Source organism: Colias croceus, chromosome 4 (assembly GCF_905220415.1).
Source record: "Colias croceus chromosome 4, ilColCroc2.1".
Lineage (NCBI taxonomy): Eukaryota > Metazoa > Arthropoda > Insecta > Lepidoptera > Pieridae > Colias > Colias croceus.
In genome coordinates this window covers 565,877-586,985 of record NC_059540.1, presented here as the reverse complement: position 1 = coordinate 586,985, position 21,109 = coordinate 565,877, and the positions used below count along the sequence as shown (strand labels likewise).

The window sequence follows — 21,109 nt, the reverse complement described above, 5'->3', positions numbered from 1 at the left end:
CCCAGCCCCGAAGCGCACGCCTCTGGTCATGCGAATATGAGCCAAAGCACGAACAAGATGGCGACCCATAGGAATATCTTCGAGAGGAACTGCTCCTCCTCGTACTGCGCCGTGCCGCGTGGTGCTGCAAATGTAAATGGAGGAAATTAAGGCATTTTTTTATAACATCAAAATAGGGGAATAGTTATGTTATCGTCAAAATTACCATAGTCATTTGCAAAAGCAATTAAGATTAAAAAGATTCAGTTTTATACATGCGGATTTCGGATACCGTCGTAAAGGTTTTGAAAAGTCTTTCTTGAAATATATTTAAATAATAAAATAGAAAATGATAACTACTGTCACTATACCTCTACTCCCACTTGGTATAAATGAATAACATTAAAACATTGGAAAAGTAATTAGGGTTCCTCGAGTCGGGTTAGCTTATTTAAGGAAAAGGAATAGTTATAACTATCCAACGACAGATTTTGAGAACAATGACGAGTAATAATATTTAATACCGTTAATAAACCAAAATAAACATTTTTATCATATTATCTAACCGATAAAGAGTTTTTAAACAATTATATCAATTCCGTCGTATCTCTTTACACATGTTTTACAAATACGCACATACAAAATATTTATATAGAACGACTTAAATTAAATTAACTTTTCCTGCCAGGATATATTGCGTCGATCAAAATATATGTCTATACACTAGACATATATTTTGAAATGCATTCAAATACAAATCTTGTTTTGGATATATTTTTAATTGGAACTGGTTTGGAAAGCAGTTTCGACCCTGACGTTTTTAATTTAATGGCCACCGATATTTTTAACCTAGGTGTTGGTGAAAATTATGTAATATTAGCTATTACAAAATTTTGGAAGCATTTGTACGAACATAGACAAAGAGATAGATTATAAATTGTAATCTAAAGCGCATATACCTATATTCAAGACTAGTTTAACTTCGACTACACATTTAATTTCGCAACTATTTTTAAGGCCTGAATCGGGTAGAATCCCCTTTTGATACCGAAAATTAACTCTAGTTATAACCGTTTATCTTCTTAGATTCTTTACGTACATATCTAAAAAAAAATGTATATTAAAGTTTCGAATATGATAAAGGGCATGGTTGTTTTAATTTGTTTATTTTACAATCAGGTTTTTTGGAAAAACATCATGAACTGAGGTCGATTTTTGTACTTTAAACCAAAACGCTAAGTCAATATAATGCCAATTATTGTAGTGTTTTTACAGTGTGTTTATGAAATTGAAACACAGGGCATGGTTGTTTTAAATTTTGATTCAATATCCAAATATCTTTTTAAATAATTTTTATACGTACTTTTACTACGATAGATTCGCGCCGGTCCCCCGATTCCGCCTAGTAAATCGTCGCCAAGGTCGCTAGCCCCTATTAACGCCTTAAGGACAATATGAATTGGAGCATATAATTCTAGTAATTTTTAAATAATTGTTATCTATAATACGCATCCGATTCCGTGCGTGATGTACCTACTTATCCCAAAATAATCACTTTACAAATTATAAAACAATGTTGTTTCGTGACATAATTAGAGTTCATTCACCCTGGTCAACTCGAATCAAAACAAAATTATACCTGCATATAATTGTACATAATAATATTATGTATCAAGTTTTAAAAGGATTTTTGACCCCAATGTTGCAGTTACGATTAATTCAATTTATTGAACTGTCCATCTGAACGACTTTGTATAATGTATTACATTGTAAGTATGTACATCGCTAACATTAAAATGCGTCATATTATTTGATTACATTTTAACATTTTATGAGCTCATGCTATATCACAAGATTCAAACCTTTACTTGCATCTCTAAGAACCTACTTCAACTTACAACATAAAAATTCTAAAGAAAAATAAATATTAAATTGCCATTTTTAGCTTATTAAACCCAAACAAAACAACGAGCATACGTGTCAGAAGTGAAACTTCTTTGGCAAGATTCAAAGATACCTACCAAAATCGCTAAAAAAATGATTACTAAAAAAAATACCAACCAGCGCTCGGTCTAGGATCGCCAAAGTTGAAGGTGGAGGTGAACACTCCGAAGGGGAAGGCGCCGATGCCGAACGACATGTGGAAGCCCTCGCCGAAGCTGAAGCCCGGGAACCCGCCGTTGTTCTCGGGCTCCGTGCGCTGGCCCGCGGGCCGTGGTGGCACCTACGTGAAGAAGAACATTTATTTTATTAGGACTGTTTTGTAATAAAGGAAATAAAGGTAGCAAATCCAGGCAATGACAAATAAATTATGTAATCCTTAACTTTCTCTACCTAGTATAATTAATAAAGTCGCTGTCGCTGTCTGTCCGTCCTTATGTTTGCTTAAAATTACGTGCGTGGTCACGATAAGTCGCGAAAAACTTCTAGTCGAATTTTTGTAAAAAATTAATAACCGCTATGACGCGTGTACTTTTGGATTTTCCAAACTTTTTGTTTAATTATTATTATATGTCTTTTCGACGAAAGACAACATAATATTCAGGATACATCGCCCATTTTTGCAAGTGACTACTATCAAGCTAATTTTCCGTTTGTAGCTTTATTTTGATGAGACGCCCTTTTGAATAAATATTTGAGAACCATCAAATCAAAAAATTTTATTCTTGATATCTCTGTTAGCTACCACAATCGAGAGTTTCGTACACGAAATTATTCGGTGTCTCATCAAAATAAAGCTACAAACGGAAAATCAACTTGATAGTAGTCACTTGCAAAAATGGGCGATGTATCCTGAACTATAATATTATATAATATTTTTATTATGTATATCCAAGGCCGTGAATGTTTTTTCTTGTGAATCCCGATGTGTATATTATGTTTATAAATTATAATGTACTTTGTCATATTTCAACGATAGGTAATGTACTAATGTGGTGGATAAGTGGTGGATTGGACTAAATCACTCAACGCATTACGTTCAGAGATCGAGCAGTGATAACCGCTGGTCAAGAAATGTAAATATGTTGTAAATATGTTTATGCAAGTTCGCAACATAAACAGCTTTAATCTAACATGATAAATATTCATAGCACACTTCTTGTATTGAACAATCAAATTGTCCAAATTTTATAAATCAGTTTCATTATATGTATTATATAAAACAACAAAGCGAAAGTATACTGTCATGTCTTTTAAACTTGTAACAATTACCTACGCTAATTAATAATTATAATTAAAATAAAACCTATCAAGAGGGGTGATTGTAAGTGTACATGTCATCATCCACTCGCTACCGAGGTCCACGCGTTTGTCTTTCACTGAACAATCGATAATTAACAATTTCACAATCAAAATGAATATGTACCTACATTCTTTTTTAATTTAAATATTTTTATCATACCTTTTAATAAAAGTGCCCTTTAAATTCCTGGCTACATTTTTTATAAAGCTTAAATTATCACAGCTGATAATAATTTTTCAAGTGATTTAAAAGTTTTCGCGCCATAATTATTTAATTAGTACAAATGACCAGTCTGAAATCTGATCCAGGAAACGGCCTGTCGAGAGACTGCAATTTGTTTTTTTTTTGTGTTTGTCAATAATAACCTGAAAGGATTATTAGAAAATATAATGAGTTGGTGTTGTGGTAGTAATAATATTCGATTTTTGTATTTTTTGGTTTAACATATATTAAAAAATATGGATCAAGTGTACAATAAAAATTAATTTAACATTAATTTCCATTTCTATTTTTTATTATTTTATTTAGGCGCCTATATTTCATCCGCTTACGTACATCGTGTCATTATAATTCAAAAACATGATCCGTTACGTAAGTAACTATGTACGTATATTCATTTTATCCAAGGAAAAAAAAATCAATCACTATTTGCAATTATTATCAAAGAATTACGTGTATACTCCGACACAAATATGCGGGCGAAAATATTTGAAAACAATACAAAGATAATAAGATTTATTGAAGGAATTTCTTAACCCATTATTAAAGGAATGTACTTTAGGTACTATTGTTTACATTAAGACTTACTTTTGTTTATACCAAGATATTATTCAATTTCTACTTACTAATAATAACTATTAAGAAGGTTTGTAACAATGTATGGATGTAAGTTGTTACTCTTTTACGCGAAAACCACTGAACCGACTTTGATGAAACTTGGCATTGATATAGCTTGTGTACTAGATTAACACACAATCTATTGAAATACTTGTTTTTGCCAGCGGTTTAGTCCATGGATAATAAAATCAAGTATGTCTTTTTGCCGAAATTGATTTAAAACAAGCAGAAACATGCAGTGAGTAAACAATATTTCTCGACAGCATTACCTTATTCCTAGGGTCCTCCTGCTTAGTATTCCCCCTGCCATACAGCGGGATCACCTTGTCTCGGCTGATGGCTGCCTTGCAGACCGGGCACACCTGTCTGCTCGGTCTCGTCTCCAGCCACTGGTGCAAGCATGGCCAGCTAGAAGCAAGCATACCTTTAGAAAGATTGTTCTTTGACACTAACACTCACACACTAATCCTACTAATATTATAAATGCGAAAACTTGTGAGGATAAGTGTATGTGTGTGTTTGTTACTCTTGCACACTAATACTAGTGAACCGATTACAATGAAATTTAGCATGCACTAGCTGTTGCCCGCAGCTTCACCTGCGTGGAGAAAATTAATTTTCATGGTACGAACTTTCATCCCCTATTTTATCCCCTTGGAGGTAAAATTGATCAAATGACTACTATCAAGCTGATTTTCCGTTTGTAGCTTTATTTTGATGAGACACCGAATAATTTCGTGTACGAAACTCTCGATTGTGGTAGCTAACAGAGATATCAAGGATAAAAATTTTTAATTTGATGGTTCTCAAATATTTATTACGCAATTTGTAGGACAATATGTCTGTTGGATTATATAAACATTAACTAAGTGAAAACAAAAAAATCTGCATGTTAGTAATCATTTATGATGACCTCGTTATCGATACACTTTGGAAAGGGGGACTCTTTGAACAAACCATAGATTTTGTAGGACAAATATTTTTTCGAATAATTTAGGTAATTTATCTTGAGATTGAACACAAAAAAAAAATTCAGTTAGTAATAAATATTTGAGAACCATCAAATCAAAAATTTTTATCCTTGTTATCTCTGTTAGCTACCACAATCGAGACTTTCGTGCACGAAATTATTAGTGAACTATAGTGGTTTGGGCTGTGCGTTGATAGATTGATATCAGTCACCTTTGAGTTTTATATATATAGATATAGGGGTGTATTCACAATTAACATTATGAATTATTGTTATCATTATTTTTGCTATGTTTATATTATGAATAAGAAAGTTTGCATTACATATAAACATATATAAACAGTAAATCACTATTAATGAATTAATAATTTTGTAGATGGTCATTCTGATGCAACACCATTATTTTTCCATTGGCTACAATTTTTTTACCATTGCTTGAGGATAATAAAAAATTAATAGAATTAAACAATGACTATATATGTGATTATCCACTCAAGTGCGGGAGCCATTTTGCAAAAATCGGGAAATGTGCGGAACCGGCTCCCGGTGCCGCCGCAAATGGGGTTTTTGGCGGTCCAATATTTTTATAAAGTCGATTAACTCAGATTCCTATAACAATAGCACATTTCCAAGTATTTAAATTCATAGATAATAAAATAGTCTATGCCTTGTCAAAACATGGTAACATTTAAATTAATAAAACAACTTGTAAGTCAAAGCAAATGTACCCTTGTAATTTTTGTTACATTTTGTCTGCTAATAAAAAATTAAAACAGCTGTTCAGTGAGATTTTAATATATATTGATCCTTTGTTACACTCTTCTTACGAGAAAATAAAAACATCATACCCTCCCATACATTTTTTTTACACATTCCCTGTTTATTTTTTTGTACAAAAAACTACCTACTCAATGTGTCATCAAAAGTGGGCCACTTAAATCATGTGGTTATGTTGTTATCTTGATTTATAGCTAGCCTGTTTTTTCCTTAACATGTCATATAAGTTAGAAAGAGGAAGGTTATTAGACCGTTTTATAAAGCGAACGCAAAACCCCTGTCTGTGGATCGACCGGGAGCCGGTCGCAACGCACCAGCCCCTGTATGTGGATCGACCGGCTCCCGGTCGTTCAGCACTTGAGTGGCTAGAAATTATTGATAGAATAAAATAATATTTGAATAACAACACTATAAAGTGTATGTAGCCATTATCAGCATTTGTAGATTTATATCTGTTATGGAATTCAGATAAAGAACATCATCTTAACACTATAGACGCAAAATTGAATTTCTTGGACTACAGCAGAGTGAGAGAAAGTACAGATATTAAGACATAGTCTTTTAAATTTGGTTACACTCATTGCGGAAAACTCTTGTAACTGTACTATTATATATAGTTAAATGTTCTTTTTGAAATACTGAACTCTCTTAAATTTTTTTCTGACTAGTTGACCTGACAGTCATTGTCCCGCCTACATAAAAATTGTAAAACCAGTGAAATTTAAATGGCAAATAAAATTTCACATTTTATTAATTAAAGGCACAAGCTTCTGAAGTTTTTCTTTCATCAGATCCTTCTGACAATAATAAACACAACAAAAAAATAATTATCGAAATTGGCCCAGTCATAATCGCGTTATGCTATGACCAAGAGAAATAGGGGTTCATTTATACATGTAGAGACGAAATAGAATCATTGTTATAAAGTTGGAAGGTTACATGGAAAAAAAAAATTAAGAGTTTATAACTGTCAAAATAAAATATTATAAAAGTATATTAGAGAAACTTTATCAGACAAGATTAAGCAAGATGCACATTCCTGCTTAACTCCTTTATACACAGACAAACATAAGTTAAAGGTGGAAACACTTATTTTACAACAACACAACACTTAGGGCCGATTTTTCAATGCCCAGATAAACAGTCTAATAACTACCCCTCGAATAGATTTATTCAATTGCTTATCTAACTCATAACGGCTCGCCTATTTTTCAATCGTGATTTATTTGATGAATAACTATCTGACCAAATATTTCCATATTGGCAGCTCTGCTCTTGGAGTGGCGAAACAAACATATTAAATTAGTCAGGTTAGAGCGGGATAGAGTCAACTTGCAATATGTCAACAACCGTCATTATGACTCACGTCAGGAGTGCATTTTTAAGTTTATCTTTGACGTGTTCTATGATTGTTGATTATTATTTTGATTCGAGTAAAGAGTTTTGATTAAATTTGTGTTAAAATTTATATATTTTACGATGGAAACGACATAAAGGCAGCGTCCGGCAAATTTTCAATGGCATGATCATCAGTACTATCAAAAACATCAATTTCAATATGATTTTAATTGATAATTATTTTATAGAAAGAGGCTTTATTGTAAAAATTCTACGCTCTATGTTATTACATACGAAAATATCCCAAATTTGACGCGTCAGTTGTCAACTCAAACGTCTAATCGTCGAATAGCACGCTATCTGGCCGTTGGAGCAGCAGATAGATTTACTCCTCAAATAACGTAGTTATTCGATAGATAAGTCCTATTCGTCTATTGAAAAATTGAATATTTTGTTAACTGAAGAATAAAGTCTATCTAGCTGTTTATCTGGGCATTGAAAAATCGGCCCTTATTATTTTTATTGTCAACATATCCTCAATGCCATTCATTAAACTGTACCCTCATTTTATTCTCGCATCATTTAATTTTAAAGTTTCCAAGTTTTGAAACCAATATTTCTTAAAATCGTCTTTGATGTTGTAGTCTAATCTTCTAATATATAAAAATCAATGCCACTTTTCGTTGTAATTCCATAACTCGAGAACGGCTGAACCGATTTCGATAATTCTTTTTTTATTATATTCCTTGAAGTACGAGGATGGTTCTTATGTAGAGAAAACGTTAATATGTACCACGGGCGAAGCCGGGGCGGACCGCTAGTATTATCATAAATTTTAGATATCCACATTCTATGTACCTATTGTGACATATTTTAATTGCCCAATATCTTATCAAATGTCAAGTATAAACTTCTGTGAAAAATACACAAGTTATTTACAAGTGTTTTATTATTAAAATTTCCTAATATCATTTTTACAAATCTATTATATTTTTTTTTAATTAATTTTAGCTTAACTCCGCCAATGACGGTCCCAAGCCCGTATGCAAAAGGAGGAGGGTTGGCTGAGAGGTGACCGAGCCAGCTGTAAAAGGTCAACGTCGAGTATCGGGCGACGGTTAATTAACCCGACAATGATAGCTTAACCAGCTTGAATTAGTGAGGGTAGGAAATGACCTTCACAACCCGCAACTCTTAGTACTTTTCCTATGGAATCGGGGGCCTTGGCTTAATCGCCCGGGCTACGAGGTAGAAAACCTCTTTAAAAAGTCACCCCAATCTTAAGGTGGGATACGCGCCAATAAGATGCATGGCTTGCGGGAGGCAAGTTACTAGCGCCAACCTCGTCGGACCCGGCTAACGACGTTGTATACGTGCCTTCACTGGGGAATGGGCGTCACCCCTAGTGTGACGGTTATAAATCGACCCTACTCGTGGGAACAAAATGAGCGAAACCAATCAACAAAAAAAAAGCATAAACCAAAATAATATGATTCAACAGACTTTTCACAAAAGTATGTTTACTCGAACTAGAAGCAACTCGACTTCTTCTTTACCAGCAAAACTGATAACTGAAGAGAGAATTTCAGACAAACCAAATTCAGAACAAAGTAATCAGACTTTGATAGAGCTTCGACCAGAAAGCCCCCCCTTAGAAATAATAAACAATAAGGTGGACTGGCAAAGAGACCAAATTCCTACAAAGAGAAATAAAAGAAAAGAAACTAGCCCAATACAAAACGACACAAATAAAAAACTGAAAAATACTTCCGTTTTTGCAGTACCCACACAAAATAGTTTTGAAATCTTGAATGAAGATACCTTAGAAGACAACAAGAAAGAAGAAAAAGTATACATTCCTAAACCTGAGCCTATCTTTGTCACAGGTGTCCTAAATATTACATCTCTCAAGGAAGTTTTAAATGAAATAGTAGACAATAGTTCATACACTATGACCACCCTGAAATCTGGACATGTTATAAAAATCATGCCTAAAGACATCCAGGTATATAAAACTATTAGAGAGAAATTTATAGCGAACAATATTTCTCACTATACTTATCAGCTTAAGTGCGAGAGAGCATATAGAGTTGTCTTGCGCGGGCTACATGCATCAGAAGACACTGCACAGATAGCCAAAGAGCTGTCGAATATAGGACATGAAGTCAGACAAGTGGTGAATGTAAGGCACCGGGCTACAAAAGAGCCACTACCTACCTTCTATGTTGACCTGGAACCAAAGAGCAACAATAAAGATATATTCAAGGTAAAATTCTTGAATAACATGAAAATTACAATTGAAGCGCCATATAAAAAAAAGGAAATACTTCAATGTAAAAGATGCCAGAGATTTGGTCATTCAAAGAACCAATGCTATAGACCATTCCGTTGCGTTAAATGTGGTAAAGATCATCCTACTTCTTCTTGCATTAAAAAACCAGACACCGAAGCTACTTGTGCGAATTGTGAAGAGAAACACCCGGCTAGCTACAAAGGTTGTAGCATCTACAAGCAATACAAAGAACGGATCTTAAAGAGTGCACCAAAGCCAAAAGTAAATCCACCATCACAAAACGTAACTTCTACATATATGCAACCTACTTTATATAACAGGTACTCAAGAGTACCCAATCTCAATAAAACATATGCAGAGGCTACAAAGGCAAAATTAACAGACACACATTTTGAAAAAACAACAGACCTTAACGACATCATGAAACTTATGGAAACTATGCTTGACAAACAGCAAAAGACAATAATGACCATGGTTGAAACAATGGTAGACAAAATGATGGATCGCATGGTCCAGCTAGTCAGCAGCCTTGTTAAAAAATGACTCGAAACCTCCGAGTGGTCACTTGGAACGCCAACGGCTTGACGGAGAGACGTCAAGAATTTGAATTATTTTTAAAAACAGAATTTATTGACGTAGCACTTATATCTGAGACAAGGTTCACTTCTAAATCGCACACAGTTTTTGACAATTACAAAATGTATGCAACTAATCACCCATCTGGAAACAGCCATGGAGGAAGTGCCATTATTGTTAAAAATAATATTAAGCACTACCCAATTGAGAACTATTCCACAGAGAAAATTCAAGCAACTTCTATAATAATCGAAGACAATAAATTGGAAACTGTACTGTCAGCCGTCTATTGCCCGCCTAGACATATAATATCTGAACAAGACTTCAACAACTACTTTGCGACCTTGAATAAAAGATTTGTCTGTGGAGGGGACTGGAATTCAAAGCATCTTCACTGGGGTTCTAGAGTCTATAACCCAAGAGGTAGACAACTTATGAAAACAATTCAAAAAATGAATCTAGAATACTTATCTGGTGGCAAGCCTACATATTGGCCAAATGACAGGAACAGGATACCTGATTTGCTTGATTTCTTTGTTACAAAAAATATAGATAATAATTACGTCTCAATAGAATCACCTATCGACCTCACTTCAGATCACACTCCTGTCATCCTAAACATAAGCTCAACAATCACTCTGTTGCAACCACAACCTAAGTTATATAACCGTAAAAACACGAACTGGCGTAAGTACCAAGACATAATAAACACACTGGTGGATCTGAAATGCAAACTTAAAACCCCGGATGAAGTAGAAAATGAAATAGAAAAACTCAATATGACAATTCATAATGCTGCAAATATTGCCACTTCAAAACAGAAAGGTAAGCCTCCAAAACAAAACTCTTATCCACTAGAAATCAAAGTGAAAATCAAAGAACGCCGCAGACTTAGAAAAATATGGCACAGGAGCGGGTATCCGAGCGACAAAACAGCTTTCAACAAATTCTCGGAGGAACTGAAAACTTACATTAGCCAACTAGAAAATGAAAACATCCAAAATCGTATTACAAATCTAAGCCCCAATGCTGACACAGATTATTCATTGTGGAAAGTAACTAAAGCCCTAAAACGCCCTAAAGCTCATATGTCCCCTCTCCACAACAGCAACGGAGGGTGGGCTAGATCGGACAAAGAAAAGGCTGAAACATTTGCAAAACACTTAAACACTGTTTTTCAACCACACCCTGAGAGTAATCCTGATCATACGGCAAAGGTGAATACATACCTAGGCTCGGCAAAACAGATGTGTCTTCCTCTTAAAAGCACTAGTCCAAAAGAAGTCGCTAGAGAAATCAGAAACCTCAAAGAAGGTAAGGCACCTGGATATGATATGGTCGATGCTACTTTGTTAAAACATCTTCCACCTAAAGGAATTATGAAAATTGTCAACATCTTCAACGCTCTTCTAAGACTCGAACATTTCCCAGGGCAATGGAAGATAGCACAAGTGGTGATGGTGCTTAAACCAGGTAAACCGCCGCATCAGACGACCTCATATAGACCCATTAGCTTGCTGCCAATTATTGGAAAACTGTTCGAGAGAATACTACTCAGCAGAATTAAGGAACACCTACTCACTGTACTGCCCGACCATCAGTTTGGATTTCGTGAAAACCACGGAACAATAGAGCAAGTCCACCGAATTGTAGACATAATAAGTAAATGTCTTGAAAACAAATTGTACTGCTCTGCTGTCTTTTTGGATATAAGTCAAGCATTTGACAAGGTGTGGCATGAAGGCCTTCTATATAAATTGAAAGAGAAGCTCCCTCACTGCTTTTATTTAACTCTCAAATCTTACCTCACCAAAAGAAGCTACCAGGTGAAATGCAACGAAGATCTATCCGAACTCTACGAGATAAAATCTGGTGTCCCACAGGGCAGTATCCTAGGACCGATACTGTACCTTATTTATACAGCTGACATCCCCGCGAACAGCAAAACAATGATTGCGACTTATGCTGATGACACCGCATTGATATCCATCCATAAGGATCCAGGAACTGCATCTCTCATGATACAAGAGCACCTCACTGTAATTGAGACATGGCTAAAACTATGGAGGATAAAAGCAAATGAGAGTAAGTCCACGCATGTGACATTTACGCTCAGAAAGGAAACATGCCCGCCGGTAACCTTAAACAACAAAGAAATACCCCAAGAAGATAGTGCTAGATATTTGGGTATGCACTTAGACAGAAGACTGACATGGCAAAAACATATATGGACAAAGAGAAAGCAACTTGATGGAAAACTGCGTAGCCTAAATTGGCTGATAGGTCACCACTCAAAATTGAAAGACAATAGTAAAATTCTAATTTACAAGACAATCTTAAAGCCAATCTGGACCTATGGCATACAGCTTTGGGGCTCTGCCAGCAATAGCTACATTGAAATCCTAGAGAGATTCCAGACTAAGGCTCTCAGAACAATACTTGGTATCCCCAAATGTATTGCAAATAAATACATGTACCTTGACCTCGGTATAGCCACTGTTCGAAAACAAATTGTCGAAAGCAGCCAGAAATATCAGGAAAGGCTAACAGTACATACCAACGACCTTGCTCAAGCGTTAAGTGGAGAGGGAGGCCAACAATACATCAGGCTAAAAAGACAGGACATTACAAACCTTGCTAAAAGATTCTAAAATAGATAAAAATTAAACAAATATAACACTGGACTACAAGGGTGGAGTCGTTGGACGAGCCCCTTGAAACAATATCATGTTCCCGGACGGAGTTCCAAACAATATAAAGGCCAATTGTTACCTAACAGATTGCCTGGTCGCAGTAATATCAAAAAAAAAAAAAAAAAAAAAAAATTTTAGCTTAAACTTCATCAGTTATTGTATTGACAGTACAGTGTACACAAACATTACCCTACGTAATATTCTAAAGTCAAGAGTTTGAAGGTGAACATTTAATATCTAAACGAAGCTCGGGGTTTCTTTAGTTAACTGCCGCACGTATTATAGGTTTTTTGTGGGAGGGGAGGGGGGAGGAGGAGGGGGGACCCTCCCCCCAAAAGGGGAAAGTTAGGGAACCAATAGTTTTGGAGAAAAATCAATTTTCCTATTCTAACCTCAAAATGTATGGAATTGGTGTAAAATCATTTTAACTAAGCATTAGACGATAATAACAAAAAATTTACTATACATAAATAAAATACAAACAAGTTGTGTAAACCTACGTAGTTTTTTTATTTGAGTGGGAATCGCCCTAAAGTCGCTTCTGGCGGCAGTTCAAGAGTTAACCTAACACGCTCGTCGCTTCGCTCCTCGCTACCTATTTGGATATTAAAAATAAAAGTCTAATAGTTTTTTAACCTACGTAGATTTATTTTTTGTTTGAGTGGGAATCGCCCTAAAGTCGCTTCTGGCACTCGCCAGCCGCTGCCGCGGCACGCTCGCTTCGCTCGCTCGGCTCGTGCGGCAGTTCAGGGGTTAACCTAACACGCTCGTCGCTTCGCTCCTCGCTACCTATTTGGATATTAAAAATAAAAGTTTAATAGTTTTTTAACCTACTTACGTAGATTTTTTTTTGTTTGAGTGGGAATCGCCCTAAAGTCGCTTTCGGCACTCGCCGGCCGCTGCGTAAAGTCACAGTACAGTGAAATGGAACGTCTTGGTCCGCTTTTTTTGCACAACAAAACGGATAAATGCGCTTTTTTCGCACAAAAAATTATCAACTTTAAAAATTAATAACTAAAAAACTACAAGTTTCCTAACGATAATATTTTGGAATTACAATCTTACATTACCTAGCTAACTAACAATATAAATATTTCCAACAAATTCGTGCGGCAGTTAACTAAAGCCAACCCCGAAGCTCAATTCAATTTTTAATTTATTTTTGTAAAAATTTGTAAATTGTAACAGAACATACCAGAATAAATGTCCACACATGCTAACAACTGCATCTCGAGCCGTGTCCAGGCAGATGTTGCATTCCAGCATTCGTTCATCGCGCTTGTCCTCCTCTCCGCCTGCATCACCACCAGGAGCCGAAGCACTTGGCTTCGCTTCACTTGTCTCTGCCATTACAGGCTCAATAAATCTCACCCTTCTTAAATTATTACGTCACAAAAAAACATCTATTCCACAATACACTTAGCGTAATCACAACAGCAAATGACGTTATAGAAAAATCGCAGTTTCCATTAAGATTCAACAGTTACTTTCACTGGACACAGTACAGCACACAAACAGTCCTTTTACTTAATTACTGAAACAATTTCGCATTTCAAAATACCTTGGAAAGATGAGAAACAACTTCCCCAACCAACCCCACAGTTTGACCACTGATTGATTGTCAATTTTGGCAATAGACAACAGAACTGCTAAATCATACAGCCACGTATTTTGCGTATGAATATTGGTATGAATCAAGAAGCTTATATCTAATACACTGGAGATTGCACTATGACCATTAACTTGTAACAAGAAAATATGACCTAGAATGACGTCAGTCATTTTTTTTGTCTCTTTCTGTTGAGTGACCACGTTGGTTTGTAAATTCAGGATTTTTCAAAATAGAAAAAACTAAAAATCATGGTCTATAAATAATAACGACATAGGTATATTTTTAACAGTATTTATATTATAATATTATGGTCATACTTTAAAGGTACATACAATTTTAATTGGTATAGAATGATAGTTTTAAATAACTTTTGGCTACAAAGCTTGGATATGAACCGATATATAACATTAACATCCTTTGTAAATAGAGGAAAGTTGTGTTTTGCATCAGATGCTGTTTACCAAATTGTAAGCTACTCAGATCTTCTTTTTAAACGCGTTGCTTCGACGGGTCAATTTCAAGCCAAAATCATCAAAGAAAAACTGTTTATAGCGGCCTTGCACAAATTTCAGCTAACTTTACAAAGTTTATTTTTCAAAAGGTATTTTTTTCTGGGTCGTAATCCTCAGTAATCTTGATGGGCACATATATTTCTTTTTATTTTACTTTTTGGAAAGCTGAAATACGTAAAACAAAAAATATAAGGTAAGTTAAAAAAGTATAAATTTCAATGTAAGAACGAACAATCTTATAACTACATGTGAGTGCAATACCGATGTCGTGTGTTGTTTCATTACTAGTAACAATCGGCTGCATATTTGATTCGATGTCCCCGAATTTCATTATTTTTTGCTGTTTAGTCGATAGCTGGTAGTGGATTTTCTTAACAAACTGCTTTTCTTTTCCAACTAAAATGCGTAGTTTTTGTGAAAATCGAAATTGAAAATGATATTTTTCAAGGTTATTTTTGTACTAAAAACGCAACTTTAAGTAAAATCTTAAGCCATTATAGTATCAAAATGTCTAAATATCCCACTCACACGCATTATTTTTAAATATATTCATGTACCTATTACTTTATTTACATATTACAATTTTTTTTGTTAAAATATTATTTTAACAATTTATTATAGCCAAAAATCGTTCCAATAATTTGTATTTACAACAATACAACAAGCCACAGATAAGTTAATATGACGCAGATCACAGATTAGCAATACAAATATACTAGCTTATCATAGAGTATAAATGATACATTTTAATGTTATTTTTATATCTCACTTTGCTTCAGTTTTTAAAAACGATTAACTTTTACTTTTTTTAGTATTCAAATAGGTAGCGAGGAGCGAAGCGACGAGCGTGTTAGGTTAACTCTTGAACTGCCGCACGAGCCGAGCGAGCGAAGCGAGCGTGCCGCGGCAGCGGCCGGCGAGTGCCAGAAGCGACTTTAGGGCGATTCCCACTCAAACAAAAAAAAAACTACTTAGGTTTAAACAACTTGTTTGTATTTTATTTATGTATCGTAAAATTATTTTTATTATCAAATGCTTTCTAAGTTAAAATTATTTTTGACAAATTCATTTTAAAAATCAATTTCTAATTATGTTTAATATTTACAATCGTGAACGCGTCATATAACATTTATTATCTATGGCATGTCGTCAGTCGTAAATACGTGGTAAATACAAACTTAAATTTTTGGCTATATACCTTTTCAGGTAGTTAATATAATTTTAGAAATTGTTATATATATATAAATTAATAATCCGGAAATCTATTTATAAATATTGCCAATATACATATACAATGGTATAAAAGTGTCGTTTTTAGTACAAAAATAACCTTAAAAAAATTATTTTCATTTTCGATTTTCACAAAAACTACGCATTTTAGTTGGAAAAGAAAAGCAGTTTGTTATGAAAAGTCACTACCCTCTACCTATTTTACAACTCTAAACAATAAAATTCGGGGACATTGTTTCAAATATTTAACCCATTGAGATAATATTAATATGGAGACGATACCGCCTACATCACTTATGTTCCACTCAACATACGTCATGTGGCGTAACTGCACTCAGTCGCTTGCTCGCTCATTGGCGCGAACGTCACGCTCATTTTTTATTTGTTTTAAAGTGAAACGCATCAAATATGCCTACGTGTGTGTTACGATATTGCACAAATAATACAAAGAATACGGAAAAGTGCAAAGGAATAACTTTTCATCAGTAAGTAACTAGATAATAATTTTTAAAACTTAGTTAGAGCAAAATTTTTGGCGGGCGACATTTTGTCATAGATTAAAAATTTAAGATATGACATTGGGCATGAACTAAGTGTTGTTAGTAATATTTGCTGGCGTATATTTTTATAGTTTAAAATAATAATTTTACATATTTAGAAAAGCATAGACTGGTTGTTAATTGAAAAAAGGTGAAATCATGAAATATGAAAATCAATTACTCAATCACCAATTTTTTTTGTTAATTGATTTTAATCAAGTTTTTAATTGATATTGTATAAGCTACTGACTTGAACGCATAATTGAATTATTATTTATTTATCTGCACTAATATTATAAAGAGGAAAACTTTGTTTGTTTGTTTGATTGTAATTAATAGGCTCATAAACTACTGGACCGATTTTGATGAAAGGAGAATGCCCATTTTTGGTACTGGTTTTTCTCATGCATCAAGACAACAATACTATTAAAAAAAATCTCGGCAATTTAGAGGCCTTCTTATCATCGGAAAATATATTTTGAACAGGGAATGTTTTGTAAAATCTAATAAGACATGTAATTGTTTAGATCCGTTATTATAGATTTAGTGTCCATTACCGGTTACCACGGTAACCAAGCGGTAACTTATTACATTTACTATATTGTTTTCATTGAATTACAAAAAAAATCAATTAACATAAAATCACTCTTTAAGGTATTGTTTATACACTGTAGGTTGTTTTAACAAAGATAGTGAAGTAAAATAATATAAATATGTATATATAAAAAAAATATTATTATGACATAGCTTGGTAGGTAACCAGTTATTTCTTATTTGTTTCTTTCTTCGAATATGTAGTGAAAAAATGATTCAAACAACAACAACAACAACAACAACATGTAAACCGAATAAAAACTCAATTGGCATTTTTTAAGTAGGTATATATTTAGGTTTTCTTGAAATCCGTCCCGGAAGATTTCTGGTGCCTACCTACACTAGCCGATGAACAGATAGACTTTGTCTGAAAGCATAAGCTCTACGCATAGATTAAATATGTTAATCGAAAAATAACCTTTGGACGATAAAATGTTACCTAAATCACACATAAACCTAACTAAATCGGGGTTATTTAAGTTTAGAGGTTATTTCACATTTTTCTCAATATCTTGAAAACCCCTGTTTTTATCACAAAAAAATCAATTGGTAAAAATCTTTTGAATATCGAAGAACCCTCCAAAACCACTCTGGCATTGACGCAACACTGTACTGTGGTCCATACTTTCATGGGCATTCTCCTTTGGCGTGAAGAAAGGGAAAAAATATTTTTTTTCTAAAAAAGGCTCAATTTGTAAGGAATAAAACTTCCCATAGCCCTGACTGAACCTAAAACACGAAAAAAATTAAATTATTCCATATGACGTCACTATTTACATCATCCTATATTATATGCCAGATATTGTTAGCCCCGCGTAGTAAAGTCAGTTTATACCTAAAATAAATATTAAGTAAGTACAAAGAAAATTTCAAGTCAACGTGCATGTAAGGGGTGGCACCCAATAAAATAGACAGAATGAAACAAAGTGTCGCCTCTATAGCGGTGAGTCAGTGACATCGCATAATCTATGACTGTCTAGCCGTCATTCGCGCGCCCCGCGCCGCCGCGCTTGGCGCACAGATTTTGTTCGTGGTGTCTGCTCCATATTAATATTATCTCAATGATTTAACCTAACAATCTTTAAAATGGTGTTCTAAATTTTCATCATAATATTGTTATTACAATATATTCTCCTCGCTATCCATAAAAACTCGTCATCATGGTTACCTTACTTGTTAAATTTGTTTATTGAAAACTTGTTGAAAAATGATAAAGTATTGGGGAAATAACAAATTTAACATGACTGCTTACTAAAATGATGCTTAATTAGACAATTTTTGCCATTGAAATGATTCTAAACAGGTCAATGCTGGAGTATTGAGGAATATTGTAAATAACGTAAATATACACTTGCCTGTGAAATTCAATGCCAGAATTTGGTGTCCAAACACTTCTGCAATTTTGCACAATACAATGCATTCTTTATATTCGGAAAATATTCATTAAATAAGCAACAATATTAACTTAAATATTCGAATCGACGCAATTTTTTTGACACACATGCCATATTGACAAAGTGAGAGTTGCTACAATTTTATTATGGTGACTACCCATAAGCAGGGAGTATCGCTTTTTAATAATTGGTTCAGATACTTATTTTATTTAGCATAAATAATAATTGTCTCATCCAACAATGCTTCTGAATGACGTTTTTGGCAATTTATCAACAAACTCATGTACAAAAACTAACCTTTTGCACAGAATATTACAGCATACATAGTAGCCTTGGGAAAACTTCGTATTAACAGTGGCAATACCAAGTTAGGTGTGAAAGTGATAAAAAACATGAACTGGGCATTGAGATAATATTAATATGGAGTCGATACCGCCTACATCACATATGTTCCGCTCAACATACGTCATCTGGCGTAACTGCACTCAGTCGCTTGCTCCGCTCATTGGCGCGAACGTCACGCTCATTTTTTATTTGTTTTAAAGTGAAACGCATCAAATATGTCTACGTGTGTGTTACGATATTGCACAAATAATACAAAGAATACGGAAAAGTGCAAAGGAATAACTTTTCATCAGTAAGTAATTAGATAATAATTTTTAAAACTTAGTTAGAGCAAAATTTTTGGCGGGCGACATTTTGTCATAGATTAAAAATTTAAGATATGACATTGGGAATGAAATAAGTGTTGTTAGTAATATTTGCTGGCGTATATTTTTATAGTATAAAATAATAATTTTACATATTTAGAAAAGCATAGACTGGTTGTTAATTGAAAAAAGGTGAAATCATGAAATATGAAAATCAATTACTCAATCACCAATTTTTTTTGTTAATTGATTTTAATCAAGTTTTTAATTGATATTGTATAAGCTACTGACTTGAACGTATAATTGAATTATTATTTATTTATCTGCACTAATATTATAAAGAGGAAAACTTTGTTTGTTTGTTTGATTGTAATTAATAGGCTCATAAACTACTGGACCGATTTTGATGAAAGGAGAATGCCCATTTTTGGTACTGGTTTTTCTCATGCATCAAGACAACAATACTATTAAAAAAAAATCTCGGCAATTTAGAGGCCTTCTTACCATCGGAAAATATATTTTGAACAGGGAATGTTTTGTAAAATCTAATAAGACATGTAATTGTTTAGATCCATTATTATAGATTAATTAGTGTCCATTACAGGTTACCACGGTAACCAAGCGGTAACTTATTACATTTACTATGGTAAATAGCTAAATGTATTAATATCGATTATTGTTTTCATTGAATTATAAAAAAAAATCAATTAACATAAAATCACTCTTTAAGGTATTGTTTATACACTGTAGGTTGTTTTAACAAAGATAGTGAAGTAAAATAATATAAATATGTATATATAAAAAAAAAATTATTATGACATAGCTTGGTAGGTAACCAGTTATTTCTTATTTGTTTCTTTCTTCGAATATGTAGTGAAAAAATGATTCAAACAACAACAACAACAACAACATAAACCGAATTACATAAACCGAATAAAAACTCAATTGGCATTTTTTAAGTATATATTTAGGTTTTCTTGAAATCCGTCCCGGAAGATTTCTGGTGCCTACCTACACTAGCCGATGAACAGATAGACTTTGTCTGAAAGCATAAGCTCTACGCATAGATTAAATAATATGTTAAGTAATCGAAAAATAACCTATGGACGATAAAATGTTACCTAAATCACACATAAACCTAACTAAATCGGGGTTATTTAAGTTTTGAGGTTATTTCACATTTTTCTCAATATCTTGAAAACCCCTGTTTTTATCACAAAAAAATCAATTGGTAAAAATCTTTTGAATATCGAAGAACCCTCCAAAACCACTCTGGCATTGACGCAACACTGTACTGTGGTCCATACTTTCATGGGCATTCTCCTTTGGCACAGACAATCTTAAGACCCTGAGAAAGAACATAGGCTACTTTTTATTGCGAAATATGTGCCACGGGCGAAGCCGGGGCGGACTGCTAGTTCAGAGATAAGTAATTAATATTTTTTCTATTCAAGGTTTCCATGTCTGGGCCGTGAAGAAAGGGAAAAATTATTTTTTTTCTAAAAAAGGCTCAATTTGTAAGGAATAAAACTTCCCTGACTGAACCTAAAACACGAAAAAAATTAAATTATTCCATATGACGTCACTATTTACTTATATGCCAGATATAGTTAGCCCCGCGTAGTAAAGTCAGTTTATACCTAAAATAAATATTAAGTAAGTACAAAGAAAATTTCAAGTCAACGTGCATGTAATCAGTGGCACCCAATAAAATAGACAGAATGAAACAAAGTGTCGCCGCTATAGCGGTGAGTCAGTGACATCGCATAATCTATGACTGTCTAGCCGTCATTCGCGCGCCCCGCGCCGCCGCGCTTGGCGCACAGATTTTGTTCGTGATGTCTGCTCCATATTCATATTATCTCAATGGA

The 21,109-nt window shown here is 34.0% G+C and overlaps 1 protein-coding gene and 1 long non-coding RNA gene across 2 annotated transcripts; both read right to left on the bottom strand.

Annotated features, from left to right (window-relative positions):
- LOC123691424 (E3 ubiquitin-protein ligase RNF185-like) lies at positions 1–14,309 on the bottom strand. Its single transcript, XM_045635804.1, has 4 exons — positions 13,903–14,309; positions 4,330–4,468; positions 2,041–2,203; positions 1–124 (listed from the first exon to the last, which is right to left on the bottom strand). Exons 1-4 carry the CDS (start codon positions 14,055–14,057, stop codon positions 27–29), a joined length of 555 nt encoding a protein of 184 aa, XP_045491760.1. The 5' UTR covers positions 14,058–14,309; the 3' UTR covers positions 1–26.
- Positions 14,310–15,125: 816 nt separating this feature from the next.
- LOC123691257 lies at positions 15,126–15,724 on the bottom strand. The gene is made up of 2 exons (XR_006751371.1): positions 15,360–15,724; positions 15,126–15,227 (listed from the first exon to the last, which is right to left on the bottom strand). It is a non-coding gene; the product is annotated as an uncharacterized LOC123691257 (long non-coding RNA).
- Positions 15,725–21,109: the final 5,385 nt, after the last annotated feature.

Excerpts from the sequence above, each read along its gene's own strand:
- LOC123691424 (XM_045635804.1), bottom strand. The coding sequence starts at position 14,057 with ATGGCAGAGACAAGTGAAGCGAAGCCAAGTGCTTCGGCTCCTGGTGGT. Across the intron at positions 4,469-13,902 it reads ATGTGTGGACATTTATTCTG|CTGGCCATGCTTGCACCAGT; the intron begins GTATGTTCTGTT and ends GCTTGCTTCTAG. Across the intron at positions 125-2,040 it reads CGATCCTAGACCGAGCGCTG|CACCACGCGGCACGGCGCAG; the intron begins GTTGGTATTTTT and ends TTACATTTGCAG.